Below are 22,669 nucleotides of genomic sequence, written 5' to 3'. Positions count from 1 at the left end.
ACGTAATGCCAGAAATCCAAAAAAGTGGAAGGAAAAGTGTAAAAATATAAACACAAAAGTGAGAATAAATAAAATGTGTTGAAATAACTATCACATAAAGAAAAATCTAAACAATAAAATTAGTATAAAAAAGAATCTAATCTACAAATAAAAATAATGTATTCATCTAAAAAATTACAAACATTTTTCAAATAAAGTATTAATATTTAAAAAATACAAAAAAACATTACAAATAAATAAAATGTGTTTTTTTTTAAATTACAAAATTTTGACTATTCATTTTTCTAAAAGATCTTCTAAAATTTTAGAAATAAAATGTATTAATATTTTTAAAAATTAAAAAAATTAATGTATTAATTTTTTAAAATTTGACAATGTATTAATTTTAAAAAAATCTAAAATTTTAGAAATGTATTAATATTTTTAAAAAATGTAAAAGATGTATTAATATTTTTTAAAATTACAAAAATTTTACTGTTAATTTTTAAAAAGTTTACTAAAATTTTAGAAATTAACTATTATTTTTTTAAAAATTAAAAAAAGTTAATTTTTTTAATTACAAAAATTTGACAATGTATTAATTTTTTAAAAAGTTTACTAAAATTTTAGAAATAAATAAAATGTATTCATATTTTAAAAAAATTACAAAAACAAAATAAATAAAAAGATGTATTGATTAAAAACTTAGACCTCTGTCTTGTACGAATAGCTAGAATGTATTGCCTGGACGGTGTACGCATGAATATTGCAGCCTGGTGGCCGTGCAGATCGGTGTGTGTTGCGTTGCGAGGACTCATAAAGCCCTCATTGTCTGGGGTGAAATAAGAGGCGAGCAGGCGCGGCAGCTATGAACACATCTGTTGTTTTATTGGTGCCTTGCAGGGCAGTAATACTGAAAAAGGGAAACGCGGAGACCGGGACGTCTGAAACGCACAGTTTTCTGAGTACAATAAATCCTCTTTTTTTTTTTTTTTTCCCATTATTGTGGCAATGACTGATAAACAGAAAAAAACATGAAAATATACAACTTATATTACACTATGTGTTATGAACAAAATAGAAATCTATTCTCTATGTTATTATTATTTACAGACTTATTTCTTAGTAAATTTCAAGTGAGATGGAGATTCGCAGATTCGCAGATTCGCACGACTTCGCTTTGATTGTCATTTCTTTCTCGTCTAAACCCAAAAGAATTGATTTTATTTTATTTTTCTTCAGTGAAACTCATGGGTAAAACTCGTAAAATCGGCAGCCACCGGAACGCAAATACAAAAAGTCCATGAATATTATTTCTCTCCCAACATAAATACAAAAAAGATGTTATAACCAAGAAAATCTGCAAAAAAAAATCCTAAAAATATAAAAAATAAATTGGATATAAATAAAATAATATCTGGTGATAAGATCAGAAGGAGATATTGGGGGTGACGGGTTGGGGCCGGCGCCGGCTGTACCGTCTCTCAGGATTCAGCGCCTTCCGATATAATCTCACGGGGAACGGGGGAGGGGATGGAAAAAACACAAGATACAAAGGAAAAACCTAAACAACAGCCCAACGCCACCGAAAGTGGAATCAGAGAAGGAAAACAAAAATCTATATATTTTTTTTTTCTTAAACCTAAAATTCAGCATTTTCCAGAACAAGTCGCTCCGAGGTCACGTGATGCAAAAAGTTGCGGTGACGGATTTACGTGGATCATGTTGGATTTTTTCAAAAACAGCAGGTTCATCCTCGGACTTTGCTTAAAACTTTCCAGGTTCAGATGAATTTTTTTTTTTAATTTTTAGAATAAACTTGTTCCATAGTTAGTCAATTCACAAACCAAAACGAAACACTTAGAAAAAAAAATCCCGACCTCTAAAGAGAGACACGAGAAACGTTCCAATCCATTCCGGGAATCTTCCTCACTTGTTACAAAAATTCTCCTTATTTTACAAAATTCAGACAACAATTCTCGACCTCTGACCTGAATGTGTTTTTTACCCCATTGATACAATTTACTAATGTCTTCCCCCCCCCCCCTCGCACCTCCCCTGCTGAGGCCGGCGTACACCGCCACGGCTCGCCAACGCTCGGGTCAATGTTGACTTTTCAATTGAAAAAGAGGTGAGTGGAAAATGGCTGCGCGGGGTTGGCGGCCGCTCATGTGCCCGACCCACTGGCAAAGTTTCTTAACAAAATTAACTTTTGGCAAGAAATTGCAAATTGTAGCCAAGAAAAACAGGGATCAGAAGGAGCGGCCAAGACGTGATGTGTAGCCCCATAGAAGAATCACTGTTTGCTTTGGCCTCTCCCGCGGCCGCCTTGGTGGCAACTACCTGGAGCGCACACAAAGTATTTTTGTAGCCCCGAGTCCCGTATTCCTACACGACGGCCATTAAAGCCAATGTGAGACAGACGCACCAGTCACAAAAAAAAAATAAAAATTCACCTTCTACACATGAATAATCGAGCAAACAAGACAAAAACACACAAAGCTCCTCATGTCCCGCGAACGTCAGATATGGAAATGCGTCTGGAAATCCTAAGCAAAGTCCCGAGGAAAAAATCCAACATGGCCTGAAACGGAGCGACCGCCGGAAAGGGTTAAAAGGCCAGAAAATACAATAAAATCTTAAATACAGCGAGAGAATAAAATAAGATAAAAATCAGGAATAAAATAAATTAGCCATAATTTACTAATCCGGGAGCCGCGGGACATGGAAAACCCAAAAACATCAGCAAGGAGGAGGACATGCGAGATCCAGCGAGGCCACGGCGCGGCCCAGGAGAAGCACAACTAACCCAAAATATTACAGGGGCCGCTTCAGCATCTCAAAAACGTTTTTGATTTTTTTTTTAGAATTTTTTTTTTTTTTTCCAGCAGGCAAAATATTGAAAAGTTTTCAGCCATTTCTGCAACTTCCCTAATTTAAAGAGGTCAAAAAAAACAAAACAAAAACCTTTCCCGGGGGGGGGGGGGGGGGGGATATGGCGCGGTGCGATCGGAATCTGTAAGAGGTGACGTCACTATCCAGGGGACACGGCCAGGAATCCCGAGGATGTCGTGTCTGTCGGGGGTTCATTTGTAGTGTTTGTAGCATTGTCAAGGAAATAAAACAAAAAAAATTCCAAAAAATTTTACATCTATAGAATTTTTTGCTCTTTCCGAAGCCTCGGAGGTCGTTCCATCTGGCCATGAAAAATAACGACCGGGGGCCAAATCGGACGTCTAGTTTAAGAGCTAATATATTTTTATAAAAAGTTTTTACCATTTTAAAAACTTGCTATTTTTATTCCAAAATCTAATTTTCTTTCTGGTTTTTTTTTCTCAGATATTTGAAGTGCAAATATTCCTTAAAGGCGTCTTGTCGTCTGGCGAGGAGCAGGAGACGGGATTAGATCCCAGGTTCAGTCTCCTGACATGCTCGCACTCATAAAAAAATTTTTTCTCACACCTGAGAACTGTGACCAAAAAAAATAAACTAAAAAGAATGGAGTCTTCCGAGCTGCCGGTCACTTGTCAGTTCTTCTACGAGATTGTCTAAGACTTAGTAACACTGTCCTAACGTAAGACGGAGCAAAAACGGCAGAAGATTCGGCACAGATTTGGCACTTGCTAAAAAAAAAACAAAAAAAAAACAACCCATGATATGTAAGGGGTGGAGATTGGATGGAGGAGGCGGGGTTTCCACACGCGGCAGTCCTTTGGATCCGCCCACAACACTGAGAAGGAGTCGCCGGGAGCCTCATTATTTGTCAGGTGCATTACCATAAAAAAAAAAAAAAATTAAAAATAAAAAAATTAAAAAAAAATTAATAAAATCTTATTCCTCTTTAAACTTTAGCACAAAACGACAAAACACATTCACAAGCCACTTGTTGGCACTGTGTACCTGAGTGAGAATTTCTAGAACATTTTCGAACAAACAGCCATAAAGTTTTTTTTTAATTTTTTTTTTTCTTTTTTTTAATATGAAAAAAAAAAAGTTTTTTTTTTTTCCGGGTAAGACGTCAGTGCGGAGCAGCTGATTACTGGCAGGTATGTTACCCATAGCTTATCCCATTCTTTTGGTGGAAATGATTGTTTTTTCCATCACAACCGCTCGGGGTTGGCGGGTTTGTCGCTTGGCGTCCCAGTTTGTAGTAACAGTCAGTGTACTCGAAGAGCCGCTGATACGGGGGGGTTGGGTTGGGCTTTGACAAGTCCTCATAAGTTTACACTTTCCCCCCGTATCAGTTGGTCTGCTCCGCGCTGTGATGTTCGCTGTCGCTGCCGTAATCTACATCTGGGTCGTCCTCCTCGTCGTACTCGTCGTAGATGTCGCCATTGATGTCGTCGGTCGGAGCCTCCTCCTTGATGTGGGGCTCGTCTCCTTTCAAGCTGTAGGTGCTTTGGATGACTTGCATGCCGGGCTCGGGGCTACTAGAGACGCTCGAATGTTCAGAGGGAAGGTGAGGTGATGGCATGCCCGCCATAGCAATGGCTCCAGGGTAAACGACGCCCGTCGGGGTGATCGGGATCTGGGCTTGTTGGCTGCAAAATTAGGAAAGAAATTGTATCAGCAATAATGATAAAAGATCCAGAGAGAGAGAGAGATAGGAGAGAGGGGAGAGATAGAGGAGAGAGACGAGAGAGATAGGGGGAGAGATAGAGGAGAGAGAGGGGAGAGATAGGGGGGAGAGATAGGGGGGAGAGAGGGGAGAGATAGAGGGGAGAGAGGGGAGAGATAGAGGGGAGAGAGGGGAGAGATAGAGGGGAGAGAGGGGGGAGAGAGGGGAGAGATAGAGGGGAGAGAGGGGAGAGATAGAGGGGAGAGAGGGGAGAGATAGAGGGGAGAGAGGGGAGAGATAGGGGGGAGAGAGGGGGGAGAGAGGGGAGAGATAGAGGGGAGAGAGGGGAGAGATAGGGGGGAGAGAGGGGAGAGATAGAGGGGAGAGAGGGGAGAGATAGAGGGGAGAGAGGGGAGAGATAGAGGGGAGAGAGGGGGGAGAGAGGGGAGAGATAGAGGGGAGAGAGGGGAGAGATAGAGGGGAGAGAGGGGAGAGATAGAGGGGAGAGATAGAGGGGAGAGAGGGGAGAGATAGAGGGGAGAGAGGGGGGAGAGAGGGGAGAGATAGAGGGGGAGAGATAGAGGGGAGAGATAGGAGAGAGATAGAGGAGAGAGATAGAGGGGAGAGATAGAGGGGAGAGATAGAGGGGAGAGATAGAGGGGAGAGATAGAGGGGAGAGATAGAGGGGAGAGATAGGAGAGATGGGGGGGGGAGAGAGATAGGAGAGATAGGAGAGATAGGGGGGAGAGATGGGAGAGATAGGAGAGAGATGGGAGAGATAGAGGAGAGAGATGGGAGAGATAGAGGAGAGAGATAGAGGAGAGAGATAGGAGAGATGGAGGAGAGAGATAGGAGAGAGATAGGAAAGAGATGGGAGAGATAGAGGAGAGAGATAGGAGAGATAGAGGAGAGAGATAGGAGAGGTGGAGGGGAGAGATAGGAAAGAGATGGGAGAGATAGGAGAGATAGAGGAGAGAGATAGAGATAGAGGAGAGATAGGAGAGAGATGGGAGAGATAGAGGAGAGAGATGGGAGAGATAGGAGACATATAAAGGAGAGTTGGAGAAGAGAGGGAGAGATATAGGAGATAAGGAACGATAGAAAGAAAAAGAAAGAAAAGGGAGAGGTAGAGCCGTGGGAGAAATATGAGAGCTAGAAAAGAGAGAGGAGGAGAGATGGAGAGAGATAGGACAGAGGGGGAAATACAAGAGATAGGAGGGAAGAGATGGACAGAGAGGAGAGGGAGATAGGTTAGATAAGAGGTAATATCTAGATGTCACCTACCCAACATTGAAGTACTGCCTCATTTCTTGTCTTCTGCTCCTCATGATTGCTTTATACTCCCCGATCCGCAGCTTTTTGCCGTCTACAAGACATGTCCGCTTTGGCCGTGGCTTGTACTTGTAGTCCGGATACTTCTCCAGGTGCTGCTTGCTGAGCCGGGCCTGCTCCTCGTAGTACGGCTGCTTCTCGAGATTTGTCATGGCTTTCCAGCGAGATCCTGAAATATAAGAACGCCGCGTTATATGTCTCCAGAAAACAAGGCGGCCATGATGACTCCCCTCACCCTCTGACCAGGACTCCCCTCACCCTCTATCCTCTGACCAGGACTGCCATCTTCCTATAAGCGGGCCTCTTATCCTACCACTAGTCCTATATACCCCCCCACCCCCCCACCTAAATACACCTCTAACACAGCGGCTTGTGTGTGGCGGGTCTGCACCATACCCACTGGGCCTGAGCGGTGCGATCCTGGTCGCCATGTTTTGTCTCAGACACATTGTTTCCATTCTGCACTTGTTACATTGTTTCTATTTTCCGGTCGGGGGCGGCGGGTGAGGAGGGGGGGGTTTGATGTTTTTTTTACGTGATCTGCAATGAATTTGCACATTGTCTGCGACTACTGTACGTGTAATGAAAGAAAGCTGTGTGCGCTCGCTGCTGATCGCCGGCCAAGCAGTCGGAGGCGATTCCTTCTGTTAACAATTTCAGGGGCCGGCTGATTAAGACCAGATCTTCAGAGCCTGTAAAATGTCAGCCGCGCTCTCCGGAGACGCCGCAAATGTCAGCCCGCCGCAAGTGCCTGTCCCGTATCAGCTGTGGACGAGGGGCGGCCCCTTACCTAATATCTTGCTGATGTTGGAGTTATGCATATCGGGGAAGGCCTGGAGGATTTTCCTGCGCTCGTCCTTTGCCCACACCATGAAGGCGTTCATTGGCCGCTTGATATGCGGCTCGCTGTTTCCACGTCCTCGGGACTCCCGATATATCCGGGACTCTGACACCCCAGCACTTCCTGCAGGAAAGACATGAGCCATGAGTCAGGGATGGGGGTAGTACATGGGGGTGGGGGGTAATACATGAGGGTGGGGGGTAATACATGGGGGTGGGGGGCAATAGGTTTGGGGTCAGGACAGAAAACAAGAACCATCGGAGATGGAAGCCGATAGCGACAGAGTGTTGTGAGCTGCCGGGTGTGTATACTTATACAATGTGTGTGTGAGCTGCCGGGTGTGTGTACTTATACAATGTGTATGTGAGCTGCCGGGTGTGTATACTTATACAATGTGTCTGTGTGTGAGCTGCCGGGTGTGTATACTTATACAATATATGTGTGAAAGAGATGACAGGTGTGCATACTTATACAATGTGTGTGGGGTGTGTATACTTATACAATGTGGGTGGGGTGTGTATAGTTATACAATGTGGGGCGCTGGCTGTAATATCATCACGCCCCTGAGCGCACACTTACCGTCAGAGTCTCCACTCAGATTGAAGTCCATCATGGTGTGGCCGAGTTTGCCGTCATCACTTTGGCGCACCGCGAGCTGTTGCGACAGACAATCCAATGAGGCTTTATCCTGCAGGGGGAGAGAATGAGCCAAACCTGTCACATACCGAACCCCAGAAATCCCCATTACCCCCAAAGATGGCCGCCGGCGTCCCCGCTCTGCCCTCTAGTTCTCCTCTAAGACAAGTCACAGGAAAGTGAAAGGGAACATATTGTGCGCGCTGGCTCGGCCGCTGCCCCCTCCCCCGCCTGAGCTTTTATAGGTCTCTATTATTTCAGTAAAAGCTCGGCAGCGCAGAGACCACCAGAGAGGATGAAAGCGCCGCCGCCATGTTTAATGACTAATTAGTTATCTCTTTAGGAAGAAATGACGAGTGTTAATCCCCCCCACCCAATATCTGGAATCTGCAGCAGATAACGGACAATAATCCCCCCGCCGCGTCCTGGATCTCAGCACGCTACATAGAGCAAGGGCGTCCAGGGGGCAGGCGAGGAGCGAGCGAGCACCCAGCTCTCCTGTATCCACCAACATATCATAGACATGGCCACCAGGGGCAGCGATCTGTCTGAGTACAGTCCAATATACAGGAAGGTGGGGGGAGGGCAGGTGTGTGACTGGGTAACTACAGACCACAGCACAACTCCAACATGGCTGCTTACACTCATTAGAAAAGCAGCTCCGGAGCACAAACTGCTGCTCTCACAAACTAAAGAGGACCTTTCACCTTTAATAGCCCCTCCTCCACTGAGTCCGGCACAGTTAGAATTATTTCTCTCGCCCCCTCCATTCCTGAGCAATCAGTGCTGGTAGTTTTGCTGTCTGATATGTAACTAGACTCCCTAATGACAAGTGGGTGGTGCCAGGGAGGAACAGTCAAGGGGGCGGGACTCTTAGCTCTAATCAGGAGTAATCCTGAGCTATGAGACTTTCCACCTCTGATTGAGTCCCGCCCCCTTGCCTGCTCCTTCCTGACACCGCCCACTTGTTATTAGGGAGCCTAGTTACATATCAGACTCCAAAACTACCAGCACTGATTGCTCAGGAATGGAGGGGGCGAGAGAGGAAATTCTAACTGTGCCGGACTCAGTGGAGGAGGGGCAATTAAACAGTGAAAAGAGACAGTTCCACTGACATGAAGGGGTTCACTAAGAGGAGACGTCTGCAGTCTCAGATCCTGGGGCCCCGTGGGCTCTCATGTGGGTGTAATAAACCGATCAACACCCGGGACACCCCAAAGACTAAAGGGGAGGGTGAGAAGCATCGGGGTATAACTATAGGCTGGCGAGCAGCTCTGGAGCACAAACTGCAGCCCTCACAAGTGAATGACTGAGACCCAACAACGTTCCCTTTACTTCTGACAGCCGGTAAGTAAATCCCCCCCCCCCCCATATACTGTATGAGCGGCCGCAGACCCCGCAGCAATGACTGGAGATCCTGGAAGAAGCAGCCACCAGTCAGCAGAAGTTATTGCCGGGCCGCCGCCGCCGATCGCGTTACCTTGCTGTCATTAGAAAAATAAAACGAAATCATTTTCAGGCCCCGGCGCTCGCACATAATAAGTCTCTGCCATGCGTGGGCTCTCATTAGCTGGAAGTTATGGCACGGTGACAAACGCGGGAGTGTACGCGGCTGTACCGCCATCTATATTACTGACCATCTGTGAAAATACCGCTCCGCGCCATAGACAAGGCACAGCTGTAAATACAGGCCAAGGGCCGCACCAAACCTCCTAATTACTGACCCCCGCAGCGGGCACGAGAGGGTAACACCCGGCCACAACGCCCCGCACAGGCGGCACACCGGGCAGATGGAGACCCCTGGCAAACACCCAGCGGAAAGTAAGAGGAGCGAGAGGGGACGCAAAGGGAAGTCACCGAGAAGACGAAAACGCAGAAAGAGACAAATCTCCGAGACAAACGTAAGAAACCGGAAGAAGAAAAAAAAAGGAAAATCACTAAAAATACAAATGGAAAAAGTCAGAAGAAAAACATAAAAGAAGAAAAACTGTAAAAAAATCAGGAAGAAGAATATAAAAATAAGTGAAAAGACAAACATAAGAAATAGGAGGAATAGTGGAAAAGAGAGGAACAAAAATATAAAAAAATCTATAAAAACCAAAAACATTAAGAAAGAAATAATGAAAAAAAATCACTAAAAACAGAAAAAATAGGAAGAAAAACGAAAAAAATGAAGAAAAAAAATCGGCAAAAAGAAAAACTCAAAACCACAAATAAAAAAATAAAGTAAAAAATATCACAAAAAACAAACAAAAAAAATAATAATTAGATAAAAAGAAAAATCCTTCAGTGAGAAAAACAAAGACATTTACTAATGAGAAACCTGAACGTATCGGAATGAAATGGAAACATTTACAAGCAGGGGGGGAGGGGGGGTCTGGGGGTGACACCGGCCGGAATGTGCAGGGATTCGGGGTCGGATTTGACCTCGGACCATCTCGCGCTCTCTTCTACAATTTTCTACTTTTAGCTTCTGCCAGAATATTTTGGCTTCAGTAACAGAAAGATAAAAAAAACCTCCTCTAATTAACCATTTATTACCCATCAGCCCCTCCCCCAGCGGGGGGGGGGGGGGGGTCAGTAGCCTGAAAGCAGCACTAGCTGACCTGTGACCCCAGATGTAACTATGACCACTGTCAGGGCCTGCTGGGAGTTGTAGTCCAGGGTTATACAATGTAACTGTATTAAGGGGATTATCAGGGGCTACAGCCTGGGATTATATGCCCCCTCCCCCTCACCTCAGCACAATGATCGCCCCTGCCCCTCGTACACCCCAATCTCCTCAGTGTCGCAAGGATTCTAATGGGCTCCCGAGTCCAACCCCAAGACCCGATCCGAGACTATTCCTTGTCTAAAGCAATCTGATCGGTTGTCACTTGAAAATTCCAAGGAGAAGATGAGAGGAGTATATGGGGAGGGGGATACAAGAAGAGGGGTACGGGGAGGGGGATACAAGAAGAGGGATACGGGGAAGGGGATACAAGAAGAGGGATACGGGGAAGGGGATACAAGAAGAGGGATACGGGGAGGGGGATACAAGAAGAGGGATACGGGGAGGGGGATACAAGAAGAGGGATACGGGGAGGGGGATACAAGAAGAGGGATACGGGGAGGGGGATACAAGAAGAGGGATACGGGGAAGGGGATACAAGAAGAGGGATACGGGGAGGGGGATACAAGAAGAGGGATACGGGGAGGGGGATACAAGAAGAGGGATACGGGGAGGGGGATACAAGAAGAGGGATACAGGGAAGGGGATACAAGAAGAGGGATACAGGGAAGGGGGATACAAGAAGAGGGGTACGGGGAGGGGGATACAAGAAGAGGGATACGGGGAGGGGGATACAAGAAGAGGGATACGGGGAGGGGCATACAAGAAGAGGGATACGGGGAGGGGGATACAAGAAGAGGGATACGGGGAGGGGGATACAAGAAGAGGGATACGGGGAGGGGGATACAAGAAGAGGGATACAGGGAAGGGGATACAAGAAGAGGGATACAGGGAAGGGGGATACAAGAAGAGGGGTACGGGGAGGGGGATACAAGAAGAGGGATACGGGGAAGGGGATACAAGAAGAGGGATACGGGGAAGGGGATACAAGAAGAGGAATACGGGGAGGGGGATACAAGAAGAGGGATACGGGGAGGGGGATACAAGAAGAGGGATACAGGGAAGGGGATACAAGAAGAGGGATACGGGGAGGGGGATACAAGAAGAGGGATACGGGGAGGGGGATACAAGAAGAGGGATACGGGGAGGGGGATACAAGAAGAGGGATACGGGGAGGGGGATACAAGAAGAGGGATACGGGGAGGGGGATACGGGAAGAGGGATACGGGGAGGGGGATACGGGAAGAGGGATACGGGGAGGGGGATACAAGAAGAGGGATACGGGGAAGGGGATACAAGAAGAGGGATACGGGGAAGGGGATACAAGAAGAGGGATACGGGGAAGGGGAGCTCAGAGGTGCAGATGGAGGGTTACTGAGTGCTCCGTTCAGCGCAATGCACTATATTAATAAGAGCAATGTGGGGGCGCTAGCGAGGAGCAGCTGCAGTCACTTTACATTAGCATCAGGCGGAGTGTTAAAGCTTCTCGTACACGGCGACGAATCTCAGCTCTGAGCTCCTTTCAAGAAAGCTTAAATATCTCTACATAAATTCCTTTCTGCTCGCCATCACTCCTTATCCGTACATGAAAGCACGCCATCGCCATTCAGACCGCGACCGCCAAATTAACGGCTTTAAAGTAGCGATCAACTTCTGAAAAACTTCTGTAAGAAGCGGCAAAATCTAAGAAGTCAAGTTATAATCTACAGGTCACTGACACTGAGGATCTACTAAAGAGAGTACACGAGCAATGCAGGGCATGCTGGGATATGTGGTCAACCGCTCTGATACTTATACAGGGTGAGGAATCAGAGCTCAATGTGTCATATCATGGCTGATAACAGATACTAATAGATTGTATTCCCCTGTCCTACAGTCGGCCTCTCCCCTCCTGACATGGCTGATAACAGATAGTAATAGATTGTATTCCCCTGTCCTACAGTCGGCCTCTCCTCTCCTGACATGGCTGATAACAGATAGTAATAGATTGTATTCCCCTGTCCTACAGTCGGCCTCTCCTCTCCTGACATGGCTGATAACAGATAGTAATAGATTGTATTCCCCTGTCCTACAGTCGGCCTCTCCTCTCCTGACATGGCTGATAACAGATAGTAATAGATTGTATTCTCCTGTCCTACAGTCGGCCTCTCCCCTCCTGACATGGCTGATAACAGATAGTAATAGATTGTATTCTCCTGTCCTACAGTCGGCCTCTCCTCTCCTGACATGGCTGATAACAGATAGTAATAGATTGTATTCTCCTGTCCTACAGTCGGCCTCTCCTCTCCTGACATGGCTGATAACAGATAGTAATAGATTGTATTCCCCTGTCCTACAGTCGGCCTCTCCTCTCCTGACATGGCTGATAACAGATAGTAATAGATTGTATTCTCCTGTCCTACAGTCGGCCTCTCCTCTCCTGACATGGCTGATAACAGATAGTAATAGATTGTATTCCCCTGTCCTACAGTCGGCCTCTCCTCTCCTGACATGGCTGATAACAGATAGTAATAGATTGTATTCCCCTGTCCTACAGTCGGCCTCTCCTCTCCTGACATGGCTGATAACAGATAGTAATAGATTGTATTCCTCTGTCCTACAGTCGGCCTCTCCTCTCCTGACATGGCTGATAACAGATAGTAATAGATTGTATTCTCCTGTCCTACAGTCGTCCTCTCCTCTCCTGACATGGCTGATAACAGATAGTAATAGATTGTATTCCCCTGTCCTACAGTCGGCCTCTCCTGACATGGCTGATAACAGATAGTAATAGATTGTATTCCCCTGTCCTACAGTCGGCCTCTCCTCTCCTGACATGGCTGATAACAGATAGTAATAGATTGTATTCTCCTGTCCTACAGTCGTCCTCTCCTCTCCTGACATGGCTGATAACAGATAGTAATAGATTGTATTCCCCTGTCCTACAGTCGGCCTCTCCTCTCCTGACATGGCTGATAACAGATAGTAATAGATTGTATTCCCCTGTCCTACAGTCGGCCTCTCCTCTCCTGACATGGCTGATAACAGATAGTAATAGATTGTATTCTCCTGTCCTACAGTCGGCCTCTCCTCTCCTGACATGGCTGATAACAGATAGTAATAGATTGTATTCCCCTGTCCTACAGTCGGCCTCTCCTGACATGGCTGATAACAGATAGTAATAGATTGTATTCCCCTGTCCTACAGTCGGCCTCTCCTCTCCTGACATGGCTGATAACAGATAGTAATAGATAGTATTCCCCTGTCCTACAGTCGGCCTCTCCTGACATGGCTGATAACAGATAGTAATAGATTGTATTCCCCTGTCCTACAGTCGGCCTCTCCTCTCCTGACATGGCTGATAACAGATAGTAATAGATTGTATTCTCCTTTCCTACAGTCGGCCTCTCCTGACAAGGCTGATAACAGATAGTAATAGACTAGCAGCACCTGTAGGGGGGGTTCAGTCCCTTAGACTCAGCGCACACTCGCAGTCGTCTTTTCGATTTCCTACATCAAAGTGTGTCTGTCGGGTTGTGTGTAACGCGGTGTGACAGGCGGATCTTGTCATCTTGTAATCACTGCGAGCGTTTAGCGGGATAACAGGGCTTGTCACTGGCGCTGTAGCGCGGCCCCGTCGCCCCCTGACACACGATTACGGCTTACACCCCCCGCAGCTCATCCTGGTGTCAGTCAGCGGCTGTTCCTGGAGAGTCTTAGCCGCTGATCCCCCTCCCGTTTCGCTCCTCGCTCTGATCTCACTAACTCTCCGGCTTTTCTCTTATTTCTAAGTCAACCCAGATATTTCACAGAATTTGCAGCAGGGAGTAAAGCGCTAACACCCCCCATAAGGCGCGGCGCCCGCTCACCTTCTCCCCCCTGCAGTTGTTCAGGCTCAGGCTGTTCACCACCGAAACCTTCCCGTCCAGGACCTGCTGCTCCCTCCTCAGCTGCTCCTTCATCTGCCGCGCCTCCTGGATCGCCTTCGTCACCGCGTCATGGTCATTTAGGTAACCGGTGGACGTGATGGAGGAGAGGATATCTGCGAGAGCAAAGAGAGAACCGCACATGAGTAAGGAGCACAGAGACAACCGCACATGAGTAAGGAGCGAAGAGAGAACCGCACATGAGTAAGGAGAAGAGAGAGAACCGCACATGAGTAAGGAGCAAAGAGAGAACCGCACATGAGTAAGGAGCATAGAGAGAACCGCACATGAGTAAGGAGCATAGAGAGAACCGCACATGATTAAGGGGCATAGAGAGAACCGCACATGAGTAAGGAGAATAGAAAGAACCGCACATGAGTAAGGAGCAAAGAGAGAACCGCACATGAGTAATGAGCAGAGAGAGAACCGCACATGAGTAAGGAGAAGAGAGAGAACCGCACATGAGTAAGGAGCATAGAGAGAACCGCACATGAGTAAGGAGCAGAGAGAGAACCGCACATGAGTAAGGGGCATAGAGAGAACCGCACATGAGTAAGGAGCAGAGAGAGAACCGCATATGAGTAAGGAGCAGAGAGAGAACCGCACATGAGTAAGGAGCATAGAGAGAACCGCACATGAGTAAGGAGCGAAGAGAGAACCGCACATGAGTAAGGAGCATAGAGAGAACCGCACATGAGTAAAGAGCACAGAGAGAACCACACATGAGTAAGGAGCATAGAGAGAACCACACATGAGTAAGGAGCACAGAGAGAACCGCACATGAGTAAGGAGCATAGAGAGAACCGCACATGAGTAAAGAGCACAGAGAGAACCGCACATGAGTAAGGAGCAGAGAGAGAATCGCACATGAGTAAGGAGCGAAGAGAGAACCGCACATGAGTAAGGGGCATAGAGAGAACCGCACATGAGTAAGGAGCAGAGAGAGAATCGCACATGAGTAAGGAGCATAGAGAGAACCGCACATGAGTAAGGAGCATAGAGAGAACCGCACATGAGTAAGGAGCATAGAGAGAACCGCACATGAGTAAGGAGCGAAGAGAGAACCGCACATGAGTAAGGAGCGAAGAGAGAACCGCACATGAGTAAGGAGCATAGAGAGAACCGCACATGAGTAAGGAGCATAGAGAGAACCGCACATGAGTAAGGAGCATAGAGAGAACCGCACATGAGTAAGGAGCACAGAGAGAACCGCACATGAGTAAGGAGCATAGAGAGAACCGCACATGAGTAAGGAGCATAGAGAGAACCGCACATGAGTAAGGAGCGAAGAGAGAACCGCACATGAGTAAGGAGCATAGAGAGAACCGCACATGAGTAAGAAGCGAAGAGAGAACCGCACATGAGTAAAGAGCGAAGAAAGAACCGCACATGAGTAAGGAGCATAGAAAGAACCGCACATGAGTAAGGAGCAGAGAGAGAATCGCACATGAGTAAGGAGCGAAGAGAGAACCGCACATGAGTAAGGAGCATAGAGAGAACCGCACATGAGTAAGGAGCATAGTGAGAACCGCACATGAGTAAGGAGCAGAGAGAGAATCGCACATGAGTAAGGGGCATAGAGAGAACCGCACATGAGTAACGAGCAGAGAGAGAACCGCACATGAGTAAGGAGCAAAGAGAGAACCTCACATGAGTAAGGAGCATAGAGAGAACCGCACATGGGTAAGGAGCATAGAGAGAACCGCACATCAGTAAGGAGCGAAGAGAGAACCGCACATGAGTAAGAGGCATAGAGAGAACCGCACATGAGTGAGGAGTGAAGAGAGAACCGCACATGAGTAAGGAGCGAAGAGAGAACCTCACATGAGTAAGGAGCATAGAGAGAACCGCACATGAGTAAGGAGCAGAGAGAGAACCGCACATGAGTAAGGGGCATAGAGAGATCCGCACATGAGTAAGGGGCATAGAGAGATCCGCACATGAGTAAGGAGCAGAGAGAGAACCGCACATGAGTAAGGAGTGAAGAGAGAACCTCACATGAGTAAGGAGCATAGAGAGAACCGCACATGAGTAAGGAGCAGAGAGAGAACCGCACATGAGTAAGGGGCATAGAGAGATCCGCACATGAGTAAGGGGCATAGAGAGATCCGCACATGAGTAAGGAGCAGAGAGAGAACCGCACATGAGTAAGGAATGAAGAGAGAACCTCACATGAGTAAGGAGCAGAGAGAGAACCGCACATGAGTAAGGAGTGAAGAGAGAACCGCACATGAGTAAGGAGCAGAGAGAGAACCGCACATGAGTAAGGAGTGAAGAGAGAACCTCACATGAGTAAGGAGCATAGAGAGAACCGCACATGAGTAAGGAGCAGAGAGAGAACCGCACATGAGTAAGGGGCATAGAGAGAACCGCACATGAGTAAGGAGCATAGAGAGAACCGCACATGAGTAAGGAGCAGAGAGAGAACCGCACATGAGTAAGGGGCATAGAGAGATCCGCACATGAGTAAGGGGCATAGAGAGAACCGCACATGAGTAAGGAGCATAGAGAGAACCGCACATGAGTAAGGAGCAGAGAGAGAACCGCACATGAGTAAGGAGTGAAGAGAGAACCGCACATGAGTAAGGAGCAGAGAGAGAACCGCACATGAGTAAGGGGCATAGAGAGAACCGCACATGAGTAAGGAGCGAAGAGAGAACCGCACATGAGTAAGGAGCGAAGAGAGAACCGCACAGGTTCAGCACAGCAGGGGTTACTGTCACTTGTAGCAGATAAAACACAACTCGATACTTCGTATCCTCTGAATATTATAAAGGAATCCGGAAATAGCAAACAACAGCGGGAGCATAATAACTGCTGAGCCCACCCCTCACCTATCACTGCCGAGCCCACCCATCACCTGTCACTGCCGAGCCCACCCCTCACCTGTCACTGCCGAGCCCACCCCTCACCTGTCACTGCCACGCCCACCCCTCACCTGTCACTGCCGAGCCCACCCCTCACCTGTCACTGCCACGCCCACCCCTCACTTATCACTGCTGAGCCCACCCCTCACCTGTCACTGCCAAGCCCACCCCTCACCTGTCACTGCCGAGCCCACCCCTCACCTGTCACTGCCACGCCCACCCCTCACCTATCACTGCTGAGCCCACCCCTCACCTGTCACTGCCGAGCCCACACCTCACCTGTCACTGCCACGCCCACCCCTCACCTATCACTGCTGAGCCCACCCCTCACCTATCACTGCCGAGCCCACCCCTCACCTGTCACTGCCACGCCCACCCCTCACCTATCACTGCCGAGCCCACCCCTCACCTGTCACTGCCGAGCCCACCCCTCACCTATCACTGCCGAGCCCTCCCCTCACCTGTCACTGCCGAGCCCACCCCTCACCTGTCACTGCCGAGCCCTCCCCTCACCTGTCACTGCCGAGCCCACCCCTCACCTGTCACTGCCACGCCCACCCCTCACCTATCACTGCCGAGCCCACCCCTCACCTATCACTGCCGAGCCCTCCCCTCACCTGTCACTGCCGAGCCCACCCCTCACCTGTCACTGCCGAGCCCACCCCTCACCTATCACTGCCGAGCCCACCCCTCACCTGTCACTGCCGAGCCCACCCCTCACCTGTCACTGCCGAGCCCACCCCTCACCTGTCACTGCCGAGCCCACCCCTCACCTATCACTGCTGAGCCCACCCCTCACCTGTCACTGCCGAGCCCACCCCTCACCTGTCACTGCCGAGCCCACCCCTCACCTGTCACTGCCACGCCCACCCCTCACCTATCACTGCCGAGCCCACCCCTCACCTATCACTGCCGAGCCCTCCCCTCACCTGTCACTGCCGAGCCCACCCCTCACCTGTCACTGCCACGCCCACCCCTCACCTGTCACTGCCACGCCCACCCCTCACCTATCACTGCCGAGCCCACCCCTCACCTATCACTGCCGAGCCCTCCCCTCACCTGTCACTGCCGAGCCCACCCCTCACCTGTCACTGCCGAGCCCACCCCTCACCTGTCACTGCCGAGCCCACCCCTCACCTATCACTGCTGAGCCCACCCCTCACCTGTCACTGCCGAGCCCACCCCTCACCTGTCACTGCCGAGCCCACCCCTCACCTATCACTGCTGAGCCCACCCCTCACCTGTCACTGCCGAGCCCTCCCCTCACCTGTCACTGCCGAGCCCACCCCTCACCTGTCACTGCCACGCCCACCCCTCACCTATCACTGCCGAGCCCACCCCTCACCTGTCACTGCCGAGCCCACCCCTCACCTGTCACTGCCGAGCCCACCCCTCACCTATCACTGCCGAGCCCACCCCTCACCTGTCACTGCCGAGCCCACCCCTCACCTGTCACTGCCGAGCCCACCCCTCACCTATCACTGCTGAGCCCACCCCTCACCTGTCACTGCCGAGCCCACCCCTCACCTGTCACTGCCGAGCCCACCCCTCACCTGTCACTGCCGAGCCCACCCCTCACCTATCACTGCTGAGCCCACCCCTCACCTGTCACTGCCGAGCCCACCCCTCACCTGTCACTGCCGAGCCCACCCCTCACCTGTCACTGCCGAGCCCACCCCTCACCTATCACTGCCGAGCCCACCCCTCACCTGTCACTGCCGAGCCCACCCCTCACCTGTCACTGCCGAGCCCACCCCTCACCTATCACTGCTGAGCCCACCCCTCACCTGTCACTGCCGAGCCCACCCCTCACCTGTCACTGCTGAGCCCACCCCTCACCTGTCACTGCCACGCCCACCCCTCACCTATCACTGCTCAGCCCACCCCTCACCATTTTTTTTCTGCTTCCGTTCTCCTGAACATGTATCTGCAGATACCACAAAAAATGAAAAAAACTTTCCGCCTAATCCGTTTTCAGCACAATCGCCATCTGTCCGGTAAATCGCGTAATCTACCGCACCGCGACACCAAATCCCGGCATTTGTTGTAAAACACTGAGATTACAAGACAGGGGAATTGGTAACGGCGCCGCCGCGCTCCGATATTAATACTCGCCGCTTTGTGTCAGATCTGTGTATCTAATCGGAGCGGATTACACAACCTCGCTGGATTAGCGGACGCCGCTATCTGATCCCGGGGCGGGGGAGGGGCTGCTGTCAGATTAGTCCGGCTAAACCTCGCCGCCGGCTCCTCGCTGACTCCAAGTTTTACGCCGTTCGGATAACTCAGAGCAGAAGCGAATTAAAGCTTTAAGAAGGGAAATTAATCTCAGACAGATTTAGGCGAGCGCGGCCGACGCACAAAATAACGGAACTAGGTCGCCGACTGCAAGCTGCAAGGAGGAGAAGGATTGTGCGTCCTCAGGGGTGTCAGATCAGGCAGGGTCATTTATACGTGATCCCCTCCCCCGCCACAGGTGGATACCCAGACTCACTGACAATCAGAAGCTCAGAAAAGCTGTATGACAACCATATGGTGGGGCCACTGATCAGTAAAGAGACTGGGATATAGTACAGTGGGGGCGGGGCAATAAGGATTGTGGGATCCAGTACAGCGGGGGCGGGGCACTGATCAATAAGGATAGTGGGATCTAGTACAGCGGGGGCGGGGCAATGATCAATAAGGATAGTGGGATCTAGTACAGCGGGGCACTGATCAATACGGATAGTGGGATTTAGTACAGCGGGGGCGGGGCACTGATCAATAAGGATAGTGGGATCCAGTACAGCGGGGGTGGGGCAATGATCATTAAGGATAGTGGAATCTAGTACAGCGGGGGCGGGGCACTGATCAATAAGGATAGTGGAATCTAGTACAGTGGGGGCGGGACACCGATCAGGAAGGAGATCGGATTATAGTACAGCGGGGGTGGGGCACTGATCAGTAAGGAGACTATGACATAATACAGTGGGGGTGGGGCACTGATCAGTAAGGAGACTATGACAATACAGCGGGGGTGGGGCACTGATCAGTAAGGAGACTATGACATAATACAGTGGGGGTGGGGCACTGGTTGGTAAGTAGGCTATGACATAATACAGCGGGGGTGGGGCACTGATCAGTAAGGAGACTATGACATAATACAGCGGGGGCGGGGTACTGGTCGGTAAGGAGACTATGACATAATACAGTGGGGGCGGGGTACTGGTCGGTAAGGAGACTATGACATAATACAGTGGGGGTGGGGCACTGATCAGTAAGGAGACTATAACATAATACAGTGGGGGTGGGGCACTGGTTGGTAAGTAGGCTATGACATAATACAGCGGGGGTGGGGCACTGATCAGTAAGGAGACTATGACATAATACAGCGGGGGCGGGGTACTGGTTGGTAAGTAGGCTATGACATAATACAGTGGGGGCGGGGCACTTATCAGTAAGGAGACTATGACATATTACAGTGGGGGTGGGGCACTGGTTGGTAAGTAGGCTATGACATAATACAGTGGGGGCGGGGCACTGGTTGGTAAGTAGGCTATGACATAATACAGTGGGGGCGGGGTACTGGTTGGTAAGTAGGCTATGACATAATACAGTGGGGGCGGGGCAGTGGTCGGTAAGTAGGCTATGACATAATACAGTGGGGGCGGGGCACTTATCAGTAAGGAGACTATGACATATTACAGTGGGGGTGGGGCACTGGTTGGTAAGTAGGCTATGACATAATACAGTGGGGGCGGGGCACTGGTTGGTAAGTAGGCTATGACATAATACAGTGGGGGCGGGGTACTGGTTGGTAAGTAGGCTATGACATAATACAGTGGGGGCGGGGCAGTGGTCGGTAAGTAGGCTATGACATAATACAGTGGGGGCGGGGCACTTATCAGTAAGGAGACTATGACATATTACAGTGGGGGTGGGGCACTGGTTGGTAAGTAGGCTATGACATAATACAGTGGGGGCGGGGCACTGGTTGGTAAGTAGGCTATGACATAATACAGCGGGGGCGGGGCAGTGGTCAGTAAGGAGACTATGACATAATACAGCGGGGGCGGGGCAGTGGTCAGTAAGGAGACTATGACATAATACAGCGGGGGCGGGGCAGTGGTCAGTAAGTAGGCTATGACATAATACAGCGGGGGCGGGGCAGTGGTCAGTAAGGAGACTATGACATAATACAGCGGGGGCGGGGCAGTGGTCAGTAAGTGCACTGAGGGTTAATCATGAGACAGTTTATCAGCCGCTCAGTGGGGTCTAGAAGGGGTTAAGCTGCTTTGGATACAATGTATCCGCCGATGGATTCCTGTCTTCCATGTGACGGTTGTATATACACAGGATGTGCGCTGTTTACAGGGCCGCGGTCACATATGGCCGCACATCCTCCTCCCATCTCGCAGTTTGACAACACAACCAAACATGTTTAGAGTTTCTCGTTGTGTGTTTGCGCATCCGTCGGCGTAATCTGTCGCGATCGGCGTCTGTAAGAGACACCTGCGGGTAAACAGATCCATCGGATGATACTTAGGAAAGTTGGGTCATTTGCATAAGCGTTACAATCTGACGAGCGACATCTTGTATTTTGACACAAAAAAAGCTATAAAAAGGAAAACGGCGAAAGCGCAACCGGTTTATAGAAGAAGTGCAGGGGGTGGGGGTGGGGCTGTCTGACAACCTGACAACAGTCAGTCCGGGGACCCCCACATGTGGCACTTACCTATAGAGTTGACCCTGACGGGCGGGCTGGCGAGCGTGGAGGAGACGGACGGCTTGTGTGAACTGTTCCCGCCGCTTATCCTGGAGGAGGGGATGTGCGGCGAGGTTGGTGACACCGGCGACTTACTGTCCGACATCTTGGGCTTGGCAGACAGGTTCAGTGGCTGAGCGGCGTCATCCTGTGAAGACACAAGAAGGTACGGTGAGTGACAAAGCAACCCCAAAAGTGGACCCCCCACAAGAGCCTGCACCCCTCTACTCACATACTGATGACATCACTGTGCCCTCCCACAATTCCCTACACCATCAAGCAGGGATACCTGGATGAATAGAATGCCAGGCCTGCAGTACAGACTGACACTAAGACAGGAAGAGAGAAGGGGGGGGGGCCGTACATGGTGCCCCTTCATGCAGCCTCTCCGCACTACAGCAGGGTGGTCCCCCGCACAAGGAGGGTGTAACCTTGTATCAGGCCCCCGGGGGACGCTGCGCTAAAGAAGATGCAAAGTGATCTGCAGTCACAAAGACTAAGAGTAAGACGGCGGCGGCGGTGCGAGGGGCGATCACTTCCCGACGCACTCACCCACCATGACATGAAGGGCGTGAGGACGATACTTCTATTAATACAATGTCAGATGTCAGCGCGTCTTCTCCGATCAGCGCCGCGCTCTGTGGGGTCAGCGCCGGGGTCGCCCCAAATTATTGTAAATTGTAGTCTAGAGAAGGAAGATAAACTGCGGCCTGGAGAGACAGCCATAGGAAGGACAAGAGGACAGCGCCACCATCAGGATTAGACTGTATGCTCAGCTGTCCACACACCCAACACCTCCATCCTACAGTGCATCAGTCTACACTGTAATTCTAGAATTCGGTTCCTGAACCAGAAGGCTCAGGATGAAAAGGGTTAAGATAAATTCATAGAGAGCAGGGAATCATGGGAGCAAATGGTGACTACAGATGGTGAGATGAGGTCTATAGGGGGATCTATAGGGGATCTATAAGGGATCTACAGGGAATCTATAGGAGATCTATGGGGGGCAGAACTATCCACTGGTAATACAGAGATCACTGATTCCTGCTGCTCCTGAGCTTGTGATTCTGCTCACAGTGACCCGAACATCAGACCCCGAACCTGTCAGCAGTGCGAGCGGCGAGACACGAGGTCCCCGGGGGCCCCGACTGCAGCGCCAGCGAGACCCCTCATCATCCTCACTGTCATAGCAAGGT

General features: G+C 49.7%; 1 protein-coding gene across 2 annotated transcripts in view; it reads right to left on the bottom strand.

Annotated features, from left to right (window-relative positions):
• Nucleotides 1-3,317: 3,317 nt before the first annotated feature.
• SOX5 (SRY-box transcription factor 5) overlaps nucleotides 3,318-22,669 on the bottom strand; it is a 280,976-nt gene continuing 261,624 nt past the window's right edge. For both annotated transcript variants that reach the window (XM_075275477.1, XM_075275476.1), the window contains 6 exons: nucleotides 21,444-21,621; nucleotides 13,806-13,978; nucleotides 7,290-7,398; nucleotides 6,660-6,833; nucleotides 5,822-6,038; nucleotides 3,318-4,520 (listed from right to left, as the gene is read on the bottom strand). In XM_075275477.1, the coding sequence (XP_075131578.1) occupies nucleotides 4,220-4,520; nucleotides 5,822-6,038; nucleotides 6,660-6,833; nucleotides 7,290-7,398; nucleotides 13,806-13,978; nucleotides 21,444-21,621 (1,152 nt within the window). In that variant the 3' untranslated portion in view covers nucleotides 3,318-4,219. The remainder of the gene's footprint in view (nucleotides 4,521-5,821; nucleotides 6,039-6,659; nucleotides 6,834-7,289; nucleotides 7,399-13,805; nucleotides 13,979-21,443; nucleotides 21,622-22,669) is intronic.

Source organism: Leptodactylus fuscus, chromosome 5, assembly GCF_031893055.1.
Source record: "Leptodactylus fuscus isolate aLepFus1 chromosome 5, aLepFus1.hap2, whole genome shotgun sequence".
In the NCBI taxonomy this organism is placed as follows: Eukaryota; Metazoa; Chordata; class Amphibia; order Anura; family Leptodactylidae; genus Leptodactylus; species Leptodactylus fuscus.
This window is presented reverse-complemented; position numbering and strand designations above follow the sequence as displayed.